This window comes from Asterias amurensis, chromosome 7 (assembly GCF_032118995.1).
Source record: "Asterias amurensis chromosome 7, ASM3211899v1".
NCBI lineage: Eukaryota > Metazoa > Echinodermata > Asteroidea > Forcipulatida > Asteriidae > Asterias > Asterias amurensis.
The window spans coordinates 22,508,939-22,525,488 of record NC_092654.1 but is presented as its reverse complement, the minus strand read 5'-3'; the positions used below and the strand labels follow the sequence as shown (position 1 = coordinate 22,525,488).

The window sequence follows — 16,550 nt, the reverse complement described above, 5'->3', positions numbered from 1 at the left end:
GTTCCCCAGTCTTCTTTCGAAAAGTTGTATTCTTAGTTTCTTAACAACGTTCCTTTCTTTTCCTTCCCCTCATGAATTTTGTTCTTCGAAAAGGGGGGGGGGGGTGGGGGGGGGCAGCCGCTCGTCTGGTAAAAACACACAACGGACTTGGACCGGGTACCAGTTAGCAGTTTCATGTATGAAGTGATGTCACCCACGTGTGTGTGCACACTGCATGCTGCGCGTGGTGGTGGTGTGCAAGCAGCCGGGATTTCCCCATTTCTAACAAATTCAACGCAATAAACAGCAGTAATAAACAGAGTGACAGTTAGAACATGGCGCAGTTTTTTACAGAACTAAAACGTATTGAAGATGAACGTAGGACTTAGGAGTTAAACGTTCTATTCGAAGGAGTTCAGAGACCAATACAGAACAAGATGAATGCTAGACGAAGGCCTGCACCGGGTGATTTGCCACGCCATTCCCACCACAAAAACCCACCAGGATGGCCGTCGCCTGTACACCCAGGTACGCTACACTAAACATTACACACACGACGATACACACACAGTGTTATACACAGGTCATTGCTCAACATGCTCAATGGTTTAGCGCCAACTAGCTGCGTGGTCAACTGTCAAGTCAGAGAGTTGACCACACATAGGTGGGGGGACTCTACTCCTAGAACTTTACTACGCGTTCCGCTATCGTCTTCCGTTACGGGAGACGATAGCGGAACGAAACCGCATAGATAGTTCTAGGAGTAGAGCGACTCCCTAGCTATTTAGCTAGCGAGTCCGTCAAAATGGCAGTTTTGTAAAACGTTAGTGTGTGGAAAGATAGCTGTGAATAACTCACCATTTGATAACGTTAACCTTGTCCAAATCAAACAAGTATTTAGTTTTCCAGAAGAATAAAGATTAATAAATCCATAGAAAAAAATATATCTTGGAAAAAGCTGGAGTAAAATTTTGAAAAATTAAGTTTACTTTCGCATTTTCTTCGGGACCAGATATGTATATTCTTAAGAACCCTGGAGGGTGCTCTTTTTTTCAAGATAATGCAAGAAACCAAAGTACATGATGTACAATTTTGTCAGCTTTCCAATAATACCAATAAAACTTGTTGGGCCTTGGGGATTTGTGAAAAACGGTACATTTCGCCAGACTCCCTTTTAGTAACTAATACTCTGGCCTACAACAAGCACTCACCATGGGCACGTATTGCTAAGTTTTATGTCGATTGCCATCTGAAAGTAGAGTTAAAGGAACACATTGCCTTGGATCGGACGAGTTGGTCAAAACAAAAGCGTTTGTAACCGTTTTTTATGAAATGCATATGGTTGGAAAGATGTTTTAAAAGTAGAATACAATGATCCACACAAGTTTGCCTCAAAATTGCGTGGTTTTCCTTCTACTGTGCGAAGTAACATGGTCGGCCATTTATGGGAGTCAAAATTTTGACCCCCATAAATGGCCGACGTGTTAGTCGACGAGGTAAAAGGATAAACCACGCAATTTCGAGGCATGTTTGTGTGGATCATTGTATTCTACTTTTACAACATCTTTCTACCCATATGCATTTTATAAAAAACGGTTACAAACGCTTTTCAGAGACCAACTCGACCGATCCAAGGCAACGTGTTCCTTTAAAAACAACAATGTAATTAATTTTGTCCTGGCCTTTAATTTTATGGAAAAGTTTCTGTATGGCGCCACCACTTTTTCATTATCCCTTTTTGTAAAAAGGAGTGAACAAGTGGTGGCACCATACGGAAAGATATCCAGAGTTTCACTTGTGTGGCCTTGGTGTGGCCTACTCAAGGATTTGGAGTTGGCCACACGAACAAAACTGGGGCTGGACTTAACAGAGAGTGCCCCCCCCCCCTCGCTAATAGTTACTATCTAAAATAAAGCTTCAGACATCATATTGTTTTTACACTACAGAAGAATTACGCCATGAAGTGGAAGGTCTGAAACAACTTGGGAACAGCGTTATCAACTCAAATCCGCAACATGCCGTGTATGTGTACACCCAGGCTTTGAACATTTGTGGCAACTGTGAAGAGTCCGGCATTAATCTCCTGAACAATTATGAGATTTGCTTACTTCATAGCAATCGTTGTTTGGCGTTCATCAATTGTCAAGATTTTCCCAATGCGTTTAAAGATGCTATTGCTTGTGTCAAAATTGATCCTAGCTTTGCAAAGGTAAGATCGTAGACTGCAGCCATTTAATTAATGGTATAAATACAGGATAAAAAACATTGTTTAATGGTGGTCTGAAAGCGCACTGGTTTCAAAGCTCAAATTGATTGAATAATTGTGCCTGGGTTTTTACCAATGTTTTTTGGACTTGAGGTATAATAATGAATTTTTTTGTTTACTATCCTTATTATATTTTTCTATTTGATGTATTTTTTTTAACATATTATTTGGTGTTGGCATGTGCAGTTCAGTTTTTAACTGCGAGACATTTTTAATGAAGAATTTTTGAATTGAATTGAATTGAATTAGAATTTTGTGTGTGAAATTTAGTCATATTTGAAAAAAACGTAAAAAAATGTTTGTTACAACAAAGATTAAGAGGAAAAAAAAGTGTTTTTAAAAAAGCTTTTTTTCCCTCCCGACTCCAACAATGGATTAAGCCCAAATTTGCACTGAAGTTTATCAAATCATGTATGATCGCACAACACATAAACACGACATAAATGTGTCGTGGCCTAGCGATTAAGAGCACCAAACTCAAAGTCTATTATTATTATTATTATTATTATTATTATTATTATTATTATTATTATTATTATTATTATTATTATTATTATTATTATTATTATTATTATTATTATTATTATTATTATTATTATTATTATGTATGTGAGACCGTGTTCTTACTGGTTTTACTTGTTGGTTCTTTTCACATAGGGTTACTATCGAGTTGCTACCGTGATGAAACACTTGCACCGTGAGGATGAAGCAATGGAGGCCCTGATCGATGGATACACCAAGATCATCGGCAGTGATCATGGCTCGTTCTCTAATCGGGTTGAGTTTGCGTCTGAAATCACAGTCCTTGCAGTCAAGCTGTGGGGTGAGTGTGTTTGTCACAGCAACTCTGTTTTTTTAAAAAACCCTTTTATAATTCCTTTATAGCACCATGGTTTACAAGTTGCTGTGGCGCAATTTGCACCAATCAAACCAGGAGCGCTGGATACGTGTTCCGGGTTCTTTTGCGTGCTTTCACTACACGGTGCCTACTGCTTTATCTCCCATCCAAAGGACGAAGCAATAATGGTTAAAAGTGTCAATGCTTTTAACCCTTTGGTGCACAGATTAGTTTAAAAAAAGACAATGTTCAACCGTGTTTTCGTCTCAAAATTGTCAATAGTACCCCCTGTTGAACATTACACCAAACGAAAACTCAACACTCACTCTAAACAATTGAATGAGGGCGGTTTATTTGGGGGTTGGAGTTTTTAAGTTATGACTGTTTATAAAAGTCTAATTTGACATGTTTTTTGTGCACCAAAAAAGGGTTAAAGGACACAAGGGTTGAAACCACTTTCTGCTGGTCACAAACATCAGAGCTTGAGTTCGGTTTCGCTTGTCCACGACACGCCAGTACACTGTTTTGTTGTACAATGTTGTCACATGCAGGAAATATGGCTCTTAAAATGTTGCAATCAATCTACAATGTATCCTGGTTGGTGAGGTCAGACATAATAATAATACACAGGATGTTCAAGGTTGTATCAGGCCATTTGGTAATTCGAAGCTTTTGTGAAAACCCAGCAAACCATGAACATCTGGCATTCATTGTTTCTCATCATCCTCCCCCCCCAAAAAAAATAAATAAATAAATAAATAAACTGACTCAGGAAACATGTTTTTTGTGGCAGGTTTATGTTATTGTAATGGGTATGATAAAGTTTGGCCTAGAATTTCTAAATGGGCGGAAAAATTCCTAATCGATAATAAATAATGTGATAAAAAAAAATTCCCCAAGATCGTAGCCTACCTTTTTAATCTGTTTTGTAAAATACAAACCGCAATTTGTGAAAAACAACCATTTCACAAATTAGTTTGATTGTTAATTTTGATATGTTTGCGTTTCCAATTGTTAGATCGCTGGCCGAAAAGTCAATATCTGTTCAGGTCGTTTAGTGCCAGCCTATCAGTATGGACCCAAGTTGTCCAAAAGCTAGCCAAGAAAAATAGCTGTGATGTAAGTACATGCACTCTCTTGAATAAACCATTTAATAAACCATTGTAAATCCTTCCTTGTTTTGTTTCGACTGACAACCCCATCATTAAACCAAGGTAAGCTTGGGCGATATCGATTTATTTTATTATATTTATTATATTTTATTTGATATAATAAAATATTTATTATATTTTATTAGATATAATCGCGATTAATGAAGTTTGACATCATCAGTCTTAAAACTCCAAGTGAAAGTTGTAGAAGAGACAGTCCTAGTATAAGAGAGGTGTTCTAATGACCTATTCTTCTCGTTTTACTCCAAATCTATGGGGTATCAGCTAGCAAATACATCGCGATATTTAATCGATATATCGATATATCGCAATTATTGCGATGATATATCGCGATATATCAATATTTCGATTAAAACCAAATCCATCCGATATCGAAATCGTGTCCAAATTAATATCGCGATATTCGATAATATCGTGGTATCGCCCAAGCTTAAACCAAGGGCTTTTGTTCGCTTGGCCCCAGCAGTCAGCTCTATCCAGAACCGCTTGGATGGTGTACTCAGCTTGCACAGATTCTTGTTTGCGCGGCCCCAGCGCCATGCCTTAACCTATGAGTGTGCTTAGAAGTTTGCCCATCCCAGCACTCTTGGTTAAGGTAAGGCACTTGGGCCGAGCGAAGGGCTTTTGTATCAGCCTCGTTCCACGGGGTGATTGATCTTGCTGTGTGATTTTTACCCAGTATGTCTTGGTCACTCAAAATCCCTGGAATTGGTTCATGAAACGCAGTGGACACTATTGATTATTACTTAAAATAATTCCATGTTTTTGTTTTTTTAACGTGAAAAAAAAAAAAAAAATGTAAAAAAATGATTAAAAAAACCGAAAAACTAACAAAAAACTTTATTATTATTTTTTGTCCCTGTTTTTTTTTCCGGATTTTTTTTCATAGCCTAATATATGCCTGGCAACATCAATGTACAACTACAATCATGTGAAATAAGCCTAGTACATGCTAACAATGCACCTAAAAGCATAATAAACCTCAACATTTTCTAGGGTATCATTGTGGGTATCATGTCCCGTGGCGTTTCGGCTGCCTCGCTCCGCACTTGTGCGTTGTGCCTTTGAAAATTGTCCTCTTTTTTTTTTCAACGGGCAGTTGAATGCCTGAATTATTTTGTTATGCGTATGTGTACATTTTATGGAATGGGTGCATTATAAATGAATAAATTATTAATTTGTTTTATTATTGTTTGCTTTCCCCTCCTGTTAGGAACTACGCTTGTTGTTTCTCCGGGGTGGGATACAGTCAGGCAAATCCTATGATGTCGGACACGGTGGTGTGGCTACAGGTTGCAACACAGCATCAATAGAACTGAAACCATTGACAAGGCAGGTTTATTTAATAGGCCCTAGCTACTGTACTTAATTTGTGATGTTTATTTAAAGGCAGTGGACATTGTTGGTAATTACTCAAAAAACTATTTTAACATAAAACTTACTTGGTAAAAAGCAATGGAGAGCTGTTGATAGACATTGTGAGAAACGGCTCCCTCTGAAGTAACGTAGTTTTCGAGAAAGAAGTAATTTTCCATGAATTTGATTTTGAGACCTCAGATTTAGAATTTGAGGTCTCGAAATCAAGCATCTGAAAGCACACAACTTTGGGTGACGGGTGTTTTTTTTTCTTTCATTATTCACTCCAAACTTCGACGACCCATTGAGCACAAATTTTCACAGGTTTGTTATTTTATGCATATGTTGAGATTCACTAAGTGAGAAGACAGGTCTTTGACAATTACCAATAGTGTCCACTGTCTTTAAATGAAGTAACGATTTACAAGTATAACATAATAGAGGGTTGGCAGTTGATATTTGCTTCCCCAGAGGTTTTGGATGTTGACCTGAACAGTTCCTGAGCAGGGTTGTACGTAACTAGACCAAAGTTAGTGGCGGGCTAAAAAACCAAAGGCGAGCGGAACTACAAAATTGTTTATGTCTAATTTTGGGGTCATCGTTGCTGAAGTGCAAGCTCCAGGTAGGCGTGATGCCAGGTTCCCAAACTGGTCATGTTATATCTGGCCATGCAAAAAGTTGATTGGCCTTTGTTCTTTCTCTGTGACAGTTGATACTTCTTAAATCATGAGCTGTGGCTGAGATAAATGAACAGTGGAAAATACTGTTCTTGATTATTTATACCCATTGGTGAAGAAAAGAAATGATAGGAATGCATCTTGCGCAAGGACACAAGTGTCATGACTGGGATTCGAACCCACACCCCAAAGACTCAACCACTGGAGCTTGAATTTATGTGCTTAACCGCTCGGCTACGACACTGAAAAAGAAAAAGCTGTTTTGTGGTTAAAGATGTGTCCACCTTTTGTAATCCGAAATTAAAAAATTCAAGTTAATAGTAAATTAACATCTATTAGAGTAATTTTGTTTCCTACATATAAACAAAGCTACTTCTTTCCCATAGATACGTTATGATTAAACACAAGGAATGGGGTATGCATCTTCTGCTTGCGCTCATCAAACATGGGTCAAAGGTCGAAGGTCTTTCCCAGAAGGAAGGTGATACGCCTCTTCACTTTGCCGTAGAAAACACCTTGAAAACTGGTCAGTTAAGTTGGATTTTTACTTTCTGTTGTATTCCCAAAAGATTTTGTATAAACCAGAAACTTATATGTGTTTGTCATTGTCATTTTATTTGATACTATTTAGTTTCTATTTGTGTCTGCAAAAACTCTGCATCTCCTAAAATCGCATTCACTTTGCATGTGAGTCTGAAAGTTTCTTGCTTAAAAAATAAAATCTGCTACAAATAACCCAGATGTGCACACAAACAAATACGTGTCAAGTTACAATGTTTTTAAACAAAGCATTTTCTTGCATGATATGAATTTGCACAATTGATATTCAAATTTTTTGTATGGAGCATTTTTGGGGCCTGATATGATGTTGCACAATCGAGTTTTGCATAGAGTAATTTTGTGTGAGATACCATGTTGCAAAATCAAGAAACAATGTTTGCGCAGAGCATTTTCATCTCTGATATGAGGTAGAACAATGGGACATATTTTTACCGCGTGAGGGCGCTCTCAATTACTTCCGGGGGTATATTCATTCGTACCCAAAACAATTACTAAAGACATTGGACACTACTGGATATTGTCAAAGACCAGTCTTCTCACTTGGTGTATCTCAACATATGCATAAAGTAACAAACCTGTGAAAATTTGAGCTCAATCGGTCGTCAAAGTTGGGATATTTTAATAAAAGAAAAAACACCAATGTTACACGAACTTGTGTGCTTTCAGATGCTTGATTTCGAGGCCTCAAGTTCTAAATCTGAGGTCTCGAAATCAAATTCGTGGAAAATTACTTCTTTCTCAAAAACTACTCTACTTCAGAGGGAGCCGTTTCTCACAATGTTTTATATTACCAACCTCTCCCCATTACTCGTTACCCAGTAAGGTTTTATACCCAGTAAGATTTTGAAAGGAGCTGTTGAAATCCATCTCTTAAGCAAATTGAAACTATGGCAACAGAAGTGACAGATTGCCTATTAATCTGTGCAGGGTGAAGCGCGTATACTCGCGGAAGTGATAAAAATACTATGTATAGCGCCCTCGCGCGGTCTAAAATAAGGCGCATTGAGATACAATGCTTTTGCACTGAGCATTTTCATGGTTGCTTTGAGGTTGACAATCTAGATACAATGTTTTTGTAGAGCAATTTTGTTTGAGTTACAATGTTCCACAATCGTGATACAAAGTTTTTGTATAGAGCATTTTCATGCAAGATGTGGCGTTTTAAATTCTAGCAACAACGTTTTGCACAGAGTTTTGTGCAAGTAACAACATTGCCCAATGTTTTTTGCGCAGAGCATCGTGATACAATGTTTTTTTCACTGATGCAACGCTATTTTTTACTCGTAGGTTGGGTTGACCTTCTGGAGTATCTCTTCCAGCATGTCTACAAAACCAGCGCCGAGAGGAACCCCACGGATCGGTTCGGCTATTCTCTGTTTCACGTCGTCGCCAAGACGGCATGTCCGTTTCAATATACTCAAGTCGTTGTAATCATCCTCAAGAAGTATTGCATTGATCCAACCAGAACGGACAGACATGATCAGAAGCCTTTGGATGTTGCTGTAAGGGCTCACAGTGAGGTGTATAGCTTACTGCGGGCTACTGTTATGGAGTGGGAGAGATTAACGTCTAATTGGCAAGAACAACAGCAACAGCAGCAGCAGCAGCAGTATAGCCCACCACCACAGCAACAACAGAGGGGACAGCCACGATTCCCATACAACCCAGGAAATGTAAGCAACTTTAATTTGAAGTGAAATTGTTTGAGAAAGTTTTCTAAATCTCATTTTAATGACCATCTCCCTCCCTCTCGGAGGAAAGAAATGCATAACAATTAAGCAAACAAATATTAACAGTCACTGTCACCAGTAAAAAAAATGCGTTTCCTTAACCAATCAGAAAGAAGTGACCAAGGTGAATGGATCACCTCTAAGCCAATCAGCTATTCAAGATGCCTTTGAGTTTGTTCTTGTTTCTTGGCTGGTTTTCCTCCAAAATACTCCCATGACAAAGTTTTGACTGTTTGTGGCGGAGGGAGGACTGGGGCATTGAGAACAGCAGCTTTAAATGTTGTTAGACACGATTGAGCAATGGTTGACAGCTTCAGGTTGTTCCAAGACTTCTTGGTTCAGGGGAAAAAAGCTTTGCCATAAATATGTGAGCTGGGAGCCAAAATGTTAAATTGGTTTGAGTGCCCTCGTCTGCATCTGTCGGGTTTGGGGATGGTATATGTCAGGTAGCTACCATCAAGATGCCCATTAAATATATTATAAAAGCAATTCAGTCTATGTGCTCCCCTTTTGTCTTTTTTTTTGTGGCAAAAATGTAATATTTCCCAAATATTGCTGTAAATTGTTCTTTGTGTATAAACTCTTATTTGGGTGTTAGCACTGTACAGGTCTACTCCGAACTTTCCTGAGTGCTGTGAAAACAAATCACAGGCATATTACTTGGGTGGGATTCAAACCCACGACCTTTGCAATTCTAGACTAGTGTCATACCAACTAGACCACCGAGATTGCCCGGTGACTAGAGGCAGTTCGAATCTTATGTTTTAGCAGGGGGTACTGGAACGATGTAAAGACAATGGACACTATTGGTAATTGTCAAAGACCAGTCTTCTCACTTGGTGTATCTCAACAAATGCACAAAATAACAAACCTGTGAAAATGTGAACTCAATTGGTCGCCGAAGTTGCAAGATAATAATGGAAGGAAAAACACGCTTGTCACACACAGTTGTGTGAGTTCAGATGCTTGACTTCGGGACCTTAAATTTTAAATCGGAGGTCTCAAAATCAAATTCAAATATTTTTACGGAAAATTAATTTTTTCTCTAAAGCTATGTTACTTCAGAGGGAGCTGTTTCTCACAATGTTTTATACCATCAACAGCTCTCCATTTCTTGTTACCAAGTTAGTTTTTATGCTTACAACTATTTTGAGTAATTACAAATAGTGTCCACTGCCTTTAATCGATGTAAATATACACCCTTTTTTAACTCTCTTTATTTTTATAATTTGAAGGTTCAGCACCAGCAATACCCTCGTCCCAGGTTCCCAACTCGTCCACCAAGTCCTGAACAGCCATTCTTTGATCCAAAGAAAATGTTTTCATCCAACCAACCTCGCCTAAACCAACCTCGCCTAAACCAACCACGGGTTAGTTTTAAAGTAAAGACTCATATTGCTGCCAATTGTAGAGTGTCGTAGCCAAGTGGTTAAGAGCATTGAATTCAAGTTCAGGTGGATAAGTCACCGGAGTGTGAGTTCGAATACCTGACGTGAGACTTGAGTCCTTGAGCAAAATACTTAACTATAATTACTTCTATTCACCCAGGGGTATAAAAGGATACCTGCGAGGGTAGAGGTTGATGTTGTGAATGAAAAGCCACTGGAGCGCCACGGCAGCTCGGGGCTGTATACTCCCTAATGGGAGCTGAGAAAGATTAAAGCCATTGTACCCTTTGGGTTCAGAAAAAAATTTAAAGTTCACAGATTTACAAATAACTTTCGGGGTTTACAAAAGGTAGTGGTGAAATACTTCTCTTGAAATATTATTCCATGAAATCCTTTATTTTTTGAGAAAACAGTGACACAATATAAATTCTCGTTAACGAGAATTACGGATTTATTTTAAACACACACGTCATGACACGGCGAAACGCGCGGAAACAAGGGTGGGTTTTTCCGTTGTTTTCTCCCGACTCTGATGACCGATTTAGCCTAAATTTTACACAGGTTTGTTATTTAATATAGAAATTGTGGTTCACAAAGTGTGGGCCTTGGACAACACTGTTTACCGAAAGGGTCCAATGGCTTTAAAGGGATGTTATTTGCCCAATGACCAGGGGACAATTGTAAAGCGCATTGATACGGTTTATTGTGAAATGCGCTGTATAAGAATCTGTTATTATTGTTTTATTATTCTCAATTGAAAACATTTCTGTCTGAGGTTTTGATTGATGAAAGAAAAATCCTCTTTTAAAACTTTTTACAAATCACCTAGCTGCAATCAAAGTAAGCCCATGCAAAACACTGTTTTTTGTCCTAAAACTTGACCACCAGATTTGGTGCAGTGTTAGACTTCGCAAGTCTCGCCCAAGAGATGGATTGCACTTGACGCCATCTTTGATGTAAAACAATGGAAATGTGTGGGCGCTGCGCACGACTCTCAGCCAATGGTAGACTTTCACACGTGCATGTTTCAATAGTACTTTGGTCAATTCATTGACCCATCTCAGCTCCCTGCTGCCAATATGTCTGTCGCCACGAAGAGAAGCAATTGTGGTTAAATTGTCATGCCCAGGATTCGAACCCACACCCTGGTGAACTTATTGCACTAGGCTGCTAAGTCATGAAATGACATACATACATGTTAGTTGGAACCCATGTTTTCAAAACAAAAAAATTTGAAGAGCGCAAGACTTGCACGCCTATACTTAAAATGCTTGTGAGATTACAACTATATGATTTGTGACATTGCACGGTGAGTTATCAATATCTTTTTGGTTTGCGGTAGTCTCCAGACAATGACTAGAGCAAGCTAATCAAAACCTTGAGACTAATTTACAACGTAGGAACTGACTCCGCAGTAGTAGAGTTAATTATGATCCTATAAGCTAAAGTAGTAGTCCCAGCCAATTTTCTATACTTTCCGCCCGGGTAGTAGTTAAAAAGCAGGACGTTTCTTTTCAGAACTGAGAAGTCTCATGAACATCCGATAAATCTACTTTGTGGTAGTAGAATAAAGAAGACGGTTCTCAAAGAACAAACTCTACCTGGCAAGTAGATACACACATGGTGTTATCGCAAACCAAATGTATAGAGATGACAAATAATTCACACTTAACGATACTGTACTTTCTCCTGAAAAATAATTTTGTATGAAATTTCTTATCTTCAGCAACCAGCACCGTTTTTTGATGCTGGCAGAATATTTGGCGATAAGGTGAGTCTATTGTTATTTTAATTTATCCATTCAAAAAGTTGATCTCAAAGAAATTAATCTTAATGAAAGTTATCTGAGGGTTTCCCTGGCACGGCCAAAATTCTTGTGAATTCTTGTGAGCCACCACTCCTTCAAAAGAGATTTTACTCATGGTTGTACCCGCAAGTTTACTATTAATATTTACTCTTATTGTGAGGAGTGATTGACGCTATGTTGAATAGTGCATGAGTGCTAAAGGGATAAAAGACTATACATGAGCAGGCACTTAAAGGCACTATTTGTAATTACTCAAAATAACTATTGGCATGAAACCTCACTTGTTAACGAGAGTAATGGGTAGCTGTTGATAATATAAAACTTTGTGAGAAACGGCTTCCTCTGAAGTAACGTAGTTTTTGAAAAAGAAGTAATTTTCCACGGATTTGATTTTGAGACCTCAGAATTAGATTTTGAGGTCTTCGTGTGACAGGTTGTTTTTTTCTTTCATTGTTGTCTCGAAACTTTGACGACGAATTGAACTAAACTTTTCCCAGGTTTGTTATTTTATGCATATGTTGAGATGAAAAGTACACCAAATGAAAAGACTGGTCTTTGACAATTACCAAAAGTGTCCAGTGTCTTAAAACATAATTGTATCATACAAATTTGGGAAGGTAGTGCATTCTGCTCCTAGTGGATGATACTCATGCCTGTATCCTTACAGACTGTGAAGGGGTGTGGGGGAGCTGTTTCAGCTCCAGGAGTAGGTTGCAATGTGCCCGTTAACATTTAATTTGGGTTGACAGCCCTAAATAAGTGAAATGTTGTACTCTCCTTGAAGTGGCCCTCGGGCCTTGAGGTGTTAGGCCATATCTCATGAAAAAAACTCATTTTGTATCTGTAGAAGCCACCTTGGCAACGTGAGCAGATAACTGAGACAGAATCAGAATGGGAACAGAGGCAGGCCCAAAAGAGAAGACAAGACGCGCTGAGAAAGCAACAAGAGGCGGCCGAAGAAAAACGGCGAGAAGAAGAAAAAAAGAGAAAGAGGGAAGAAATGTTTGAGGAGATTGAGAGAGTGAGACAGGTGAAATTGTTTGAGGAGGAGCAGGAACGACTAGAAGAGGAACGCAAAAGACGACAAAAGATAGAAGACGAGAGGCAACGAGAGGTAGAGAGGAAGAAGAAAGAAAGTGCACGTCAGCAGAAGATACGACGAAAGCAAGAGGAGAAGAAGAGAAAGGAAAATTTAAAACGGAAAGAGAAGAGAGAGCTGCAGCAAAAGAAAGGTACAGCTGCAAGTGGTGTTCAATTCAGTTTATCTCGCAGTAAGCAGGTTAAACATTCATTTATTGTTAAGCAGGATTTGAAACTTTGCATGGTGGGAGTATAATAAGGTGATGTTTGCAGTAGCACCATGTTTAAGTCTCTTTTGAGTAGTGTTTGGCTTGGAAAAGAACCAATTGTTGACAGCTCAACGTTTTGGTCAGTATGCTCTGCTGATCAACTGCTGAAGACAATCAGAGCATAATGATCGAAATGTTGAGTTGTCAACCACCGACTCTTCTCAGCACCATTACTCAAAAGGGACATACACATGGTGCTACCTCACCTAACATTCATTATTGAAGCAAGTTGATTTTGATGTGTGTTTGTTTAAAGGCAGTGGACACTATTGGTAATTGTCAAAGACTAGCCTTCACAGTTGGTGTATCTCAACATATGCATAAAATAACAAACCTGTGAAAATTTGAGCTCAATCGGTCATCGAAGTTGCGAGATAATAATGCAAGAAGAATAACCCTTGTCACACAAAGTTGTGTGCGTTTAGATGGTTGATTTCGAGACCTCAAGTTCTAAATCTGAGGTCTCGAAATCAAATTCGTGGAAAATTACTTCTTTCTCGAAAACTATGTCACTTCAGAGGGAGCCGTTTCTCACAATGTTTTATACCATCAACCTCTCCCTATTACTCGTCACAGAGAAAGGTTTTATGGCAATAATTATTTTGAGTAATTACCAATAGTGTCCACTGCCTTTAATTCTTTTTCATAGAAAACATTTAGAGAGGTGAAATTCGTCTACACTATAGAGTTTAAACCAAATCTGTTTTTTTTCCTTCTTCTTTATGAATAGAGGAGGAGTCCAGACTTGACGCTTACAAGAAAGGATTGAAATGTCAAGAACAAGGCAAACATGACGAGGCAGTGGATCTGTTTCTGGAGTTTATCGGCCTTCACCATGAACATACATTCTTGTATCGGGATGTTAACCGCTGCCTGAAAGCACTTTTGCTTTCCCTGGAAGAGGTTCAAGGTAAAGATTACAACGAGATTAATGAAGTAAAATACCGGGAACATTTTTGCAGCTAGACCAATTTTAGTCATTTGATTTGATTTTAAATGTTTGTTAATAAACAAAGACCATCGCAGACAAAGGCTGAATTGCAGTCAAATTACATAGAGATTAAATGGAAAAATTACAAAGAGTTTAAATAGACAAATTACAAAGAGTTAGAGTACAAGAAATCGATCGCATATGAAACACAAATATTCAAAAACAAGATTTACAAAGATGATTTAAAACTGAAGTTGTTTATGGTAAAGGATATACCTAATTAAAATGAAACTTTATTTTAAAGGAATCTTCTTTAATTTTCTTTTACAGAAATCCGCCCAACAACAAAGTGTGCTGCCCCACCAACCTTCTGGAATGAGGCGGTGAAAGAGTTGGCCAAGGAACACAAATGGTGGAGTTTGTTTATGTTGTTTGTCGGAGGGAGTAGCAGTGCACACCAGAACAGCAAGGGAGTAGCGTATGGGTGTGATGCGTCGTGCGTGTCCATCTTAGCGTTCCTGTTGGCGTGGGAGTCTCTGACTAAAGCACCAGGGAGGCTTCCGATGGTTGAAGCTTTGTTACAGGTTAGCTGCCCGGCCTGTGAATGGTCAAAGATTTCTCCTGTAATTATCTTTATTTCATTGACTGCTTTTGTTACATCAGTTTATATGTGGTTTGTTGTCACTGGAGGGTGCTCCCCACTTTATAAGGAAAAACGGAGCATCAGCCTCATTAATATTTTGTAGGCCCTCAAAATAATCTATTCTAGACAGATTTGCGAGCCCAAGAAAAGAAAATAATTTTCCTAAATTGTGACCTCGGGTTGTTGACTTCTAATTTGAGGTATTTTGGATGACAAAGGACCTGAAATAAAGGAGAGGTGTAGGAAAATTTGTCAACATCCGTTTTTTTTAAAGATTCTTTAGAGATTCTGTAATGTTTCATCCTGTATAACTAAGCCTCGTCTCTTAACTAATCATTTTGTAATATAAGTTTAACAAACAGAGTTTCAAAGATTCAATCTATTTTTGCTTCCCCAGAATAAGGCTAAACCTAACGGTCTTCTGGATGACCACGTGACTCCACTGCTTTACTGCCTCCAGAATAACTACTATTCTCTCGTAAACCTTCTCTTGAAATACGGAGCGGCGCCCTCGCAGTTGGTCGTTGATGTGGGTGACACTCCTTTACATGCTGCGCTGAAAATTGGAATTTTACAAGATGGTAAGGAGACTAGTTGTCCTGTTTTATGTTGGGTTCAATTTAACATTTTTTTCTAGATGAACGTCGTTGTAAAGTAAAGATTGTCCCGAGCCAATATGAATCATCAAGCTGGTATTTTTATCCAGTTTCCTTCCCACTGGACAGGATGGCAGTCCATCATAGATTACTCCCCAGCTCTCGCCGGTACCCATTTGTAATCCTTGATGGTGAGAAGCAATTATGATAACGTGCCTTGCTCAAAGACACAAGTGTTACGCCGTCTTAATTGTTTGTTTTGTAGACCGCAAGTTTTCCATGTTGGAGTTACTCCTGACTACGTATTCTTCTGATGAGACCTCCGTCTCGTACCTTGACAAGAACGCCAGGGACCGCAGCGGCAACACCCTGTTCCACTTGGCCCTCAGCAAGGGCACCAAGACTCAATCGACCAGCGTTGTCAAGCTACTCAGCTCACACAAGGTGAATCCTAGGCTTAGGAACCACGGAGGGAAGGTACCCCTCGATATGATCAAGAACACCGACCGACGCTACATGTTTCTTGCTGATGCTGCCAAGTACTACAGTGACGATAAGAGGGACATGATGAGCAAAACAGGCAAAACAAGTAAGTGATATACATGTATATTTGGTTTGCGATACCCACCGTGTGTATCTACTTGCCAGGTAGATTATATTCTTTTGAAAAGTTGTCTTGCTTTATATTGTACTACAGCGGAGTAGATTTGGGGGGAATTCGGGAGACTTCTCCACTACTGCAGAGTAGACTTTTCTTATTCGGGAAACTTTTCAGTTCTGTCCTGCTTTTTAACTACTACCTGGGTGGAAGGTAGGAAACCGGGCAGGACTACTACTTTCTCTTTAGTGGATCGAAGGGACTTTTCGTTACTCATTCCACTGCCGCGGAGTGAGTTTTTTGGTCTCAAGTTTGGTCTCAAGTTTTTGATTAGCTTGTTCTAGTCATCGTCAGGAGACTGAAGAGTGTGAAGAGATGTTGTTCAATTTATAGGGTACAGGTAGTCGGAGGTTGTAGTGATGTTCTCATCCTAGTAGATAGGGAAATGAAATTTATCTTTAACTGGTTCTTTTCGTCCAGCTAGTCAAGATGTAGAAACTGACCGAATAATGTTTTTACAATCAGTCAAAGTTCCCGAACAGGGCTAACATTTGGATGAATCCACAAGGTTACATGGCTTACAGCTCAATATGTTTACTGGACCAGATTTGTTTTTACTAGACCAGAATCAAAATGAGTTGAACAAGCACTCAGAGAAA

At 38.9% G+C, this 16,550-nt stretch overlaps 1 protein-coding gene across 1 annotated transcript in view; it reads left to right on the top strand.

Annotated features, from left to right (window-relative positions):
* Positions 1 to 292: 292 nt before the first annotated feature.
* LOC139939368 (TPR and ankyrin repeat-containing protein 1-like) overlaps positions 293 to 16,550 on the top strand; it is a 56,228-nt gene continuing 39,970 nt past the window's right edge. Inside the window, exons 1-14 of the mRNA XM_071935189.1 lie at positions 293 to 507; positions 1,926 to 2,188; positions 2,903 to 3,068; positions 4,102 to 4,202; positions 5,469 to 5,587; positions 6,675 to 6,814; positions 8,137 to 8,522; positions 9,815 to 9,949; positions 11,694 to 11,738; positions 12,622 to 13,006; positions 13,854 to 14,033; positions 14,385 to 14,638; positions 15,095 to 15,278; positions 15,559 to 15,882. Of these exons, the coding sequence (XP_071791290.1) occupies positions 417 to 507; positions 1,926 to 2,188; positions 2,903 to 3,068; positions 4,102 to 4,202; positions 5,469 to 5,587; positions 6,675 to 6,814; positions 8,137 to 8,522; positions 9,815 to 9,949; positions 11,694 to 11,738; positions 12,622 to 13,006; positions 13,854 to 14,033; positions 14,385 to 14,638; positions 15,095 to 15,278; positions 15,559 to 15,882 (2,773 nt within the window). The 5' untranslated portion in view covers positions 293 to 416. The remainder of the gene's footprint in view (positions 508 to 1,925; positions 2,189 to 2,902; positions 3,069 to 4,101; positions 4,203 to 5,468; positions 5,588 to 6,674; positions 6,815 to 8,136; positions 8,523 to 9,814; positions 9,950 to 11,693; positions 11,739 to 12,621; positions 13,007 to 13,853; positions 14,034 to 14,384; positions 14,639 to 15,094; positions 15,279 to 15,558; positions 15,883 to 16,550) is intronic.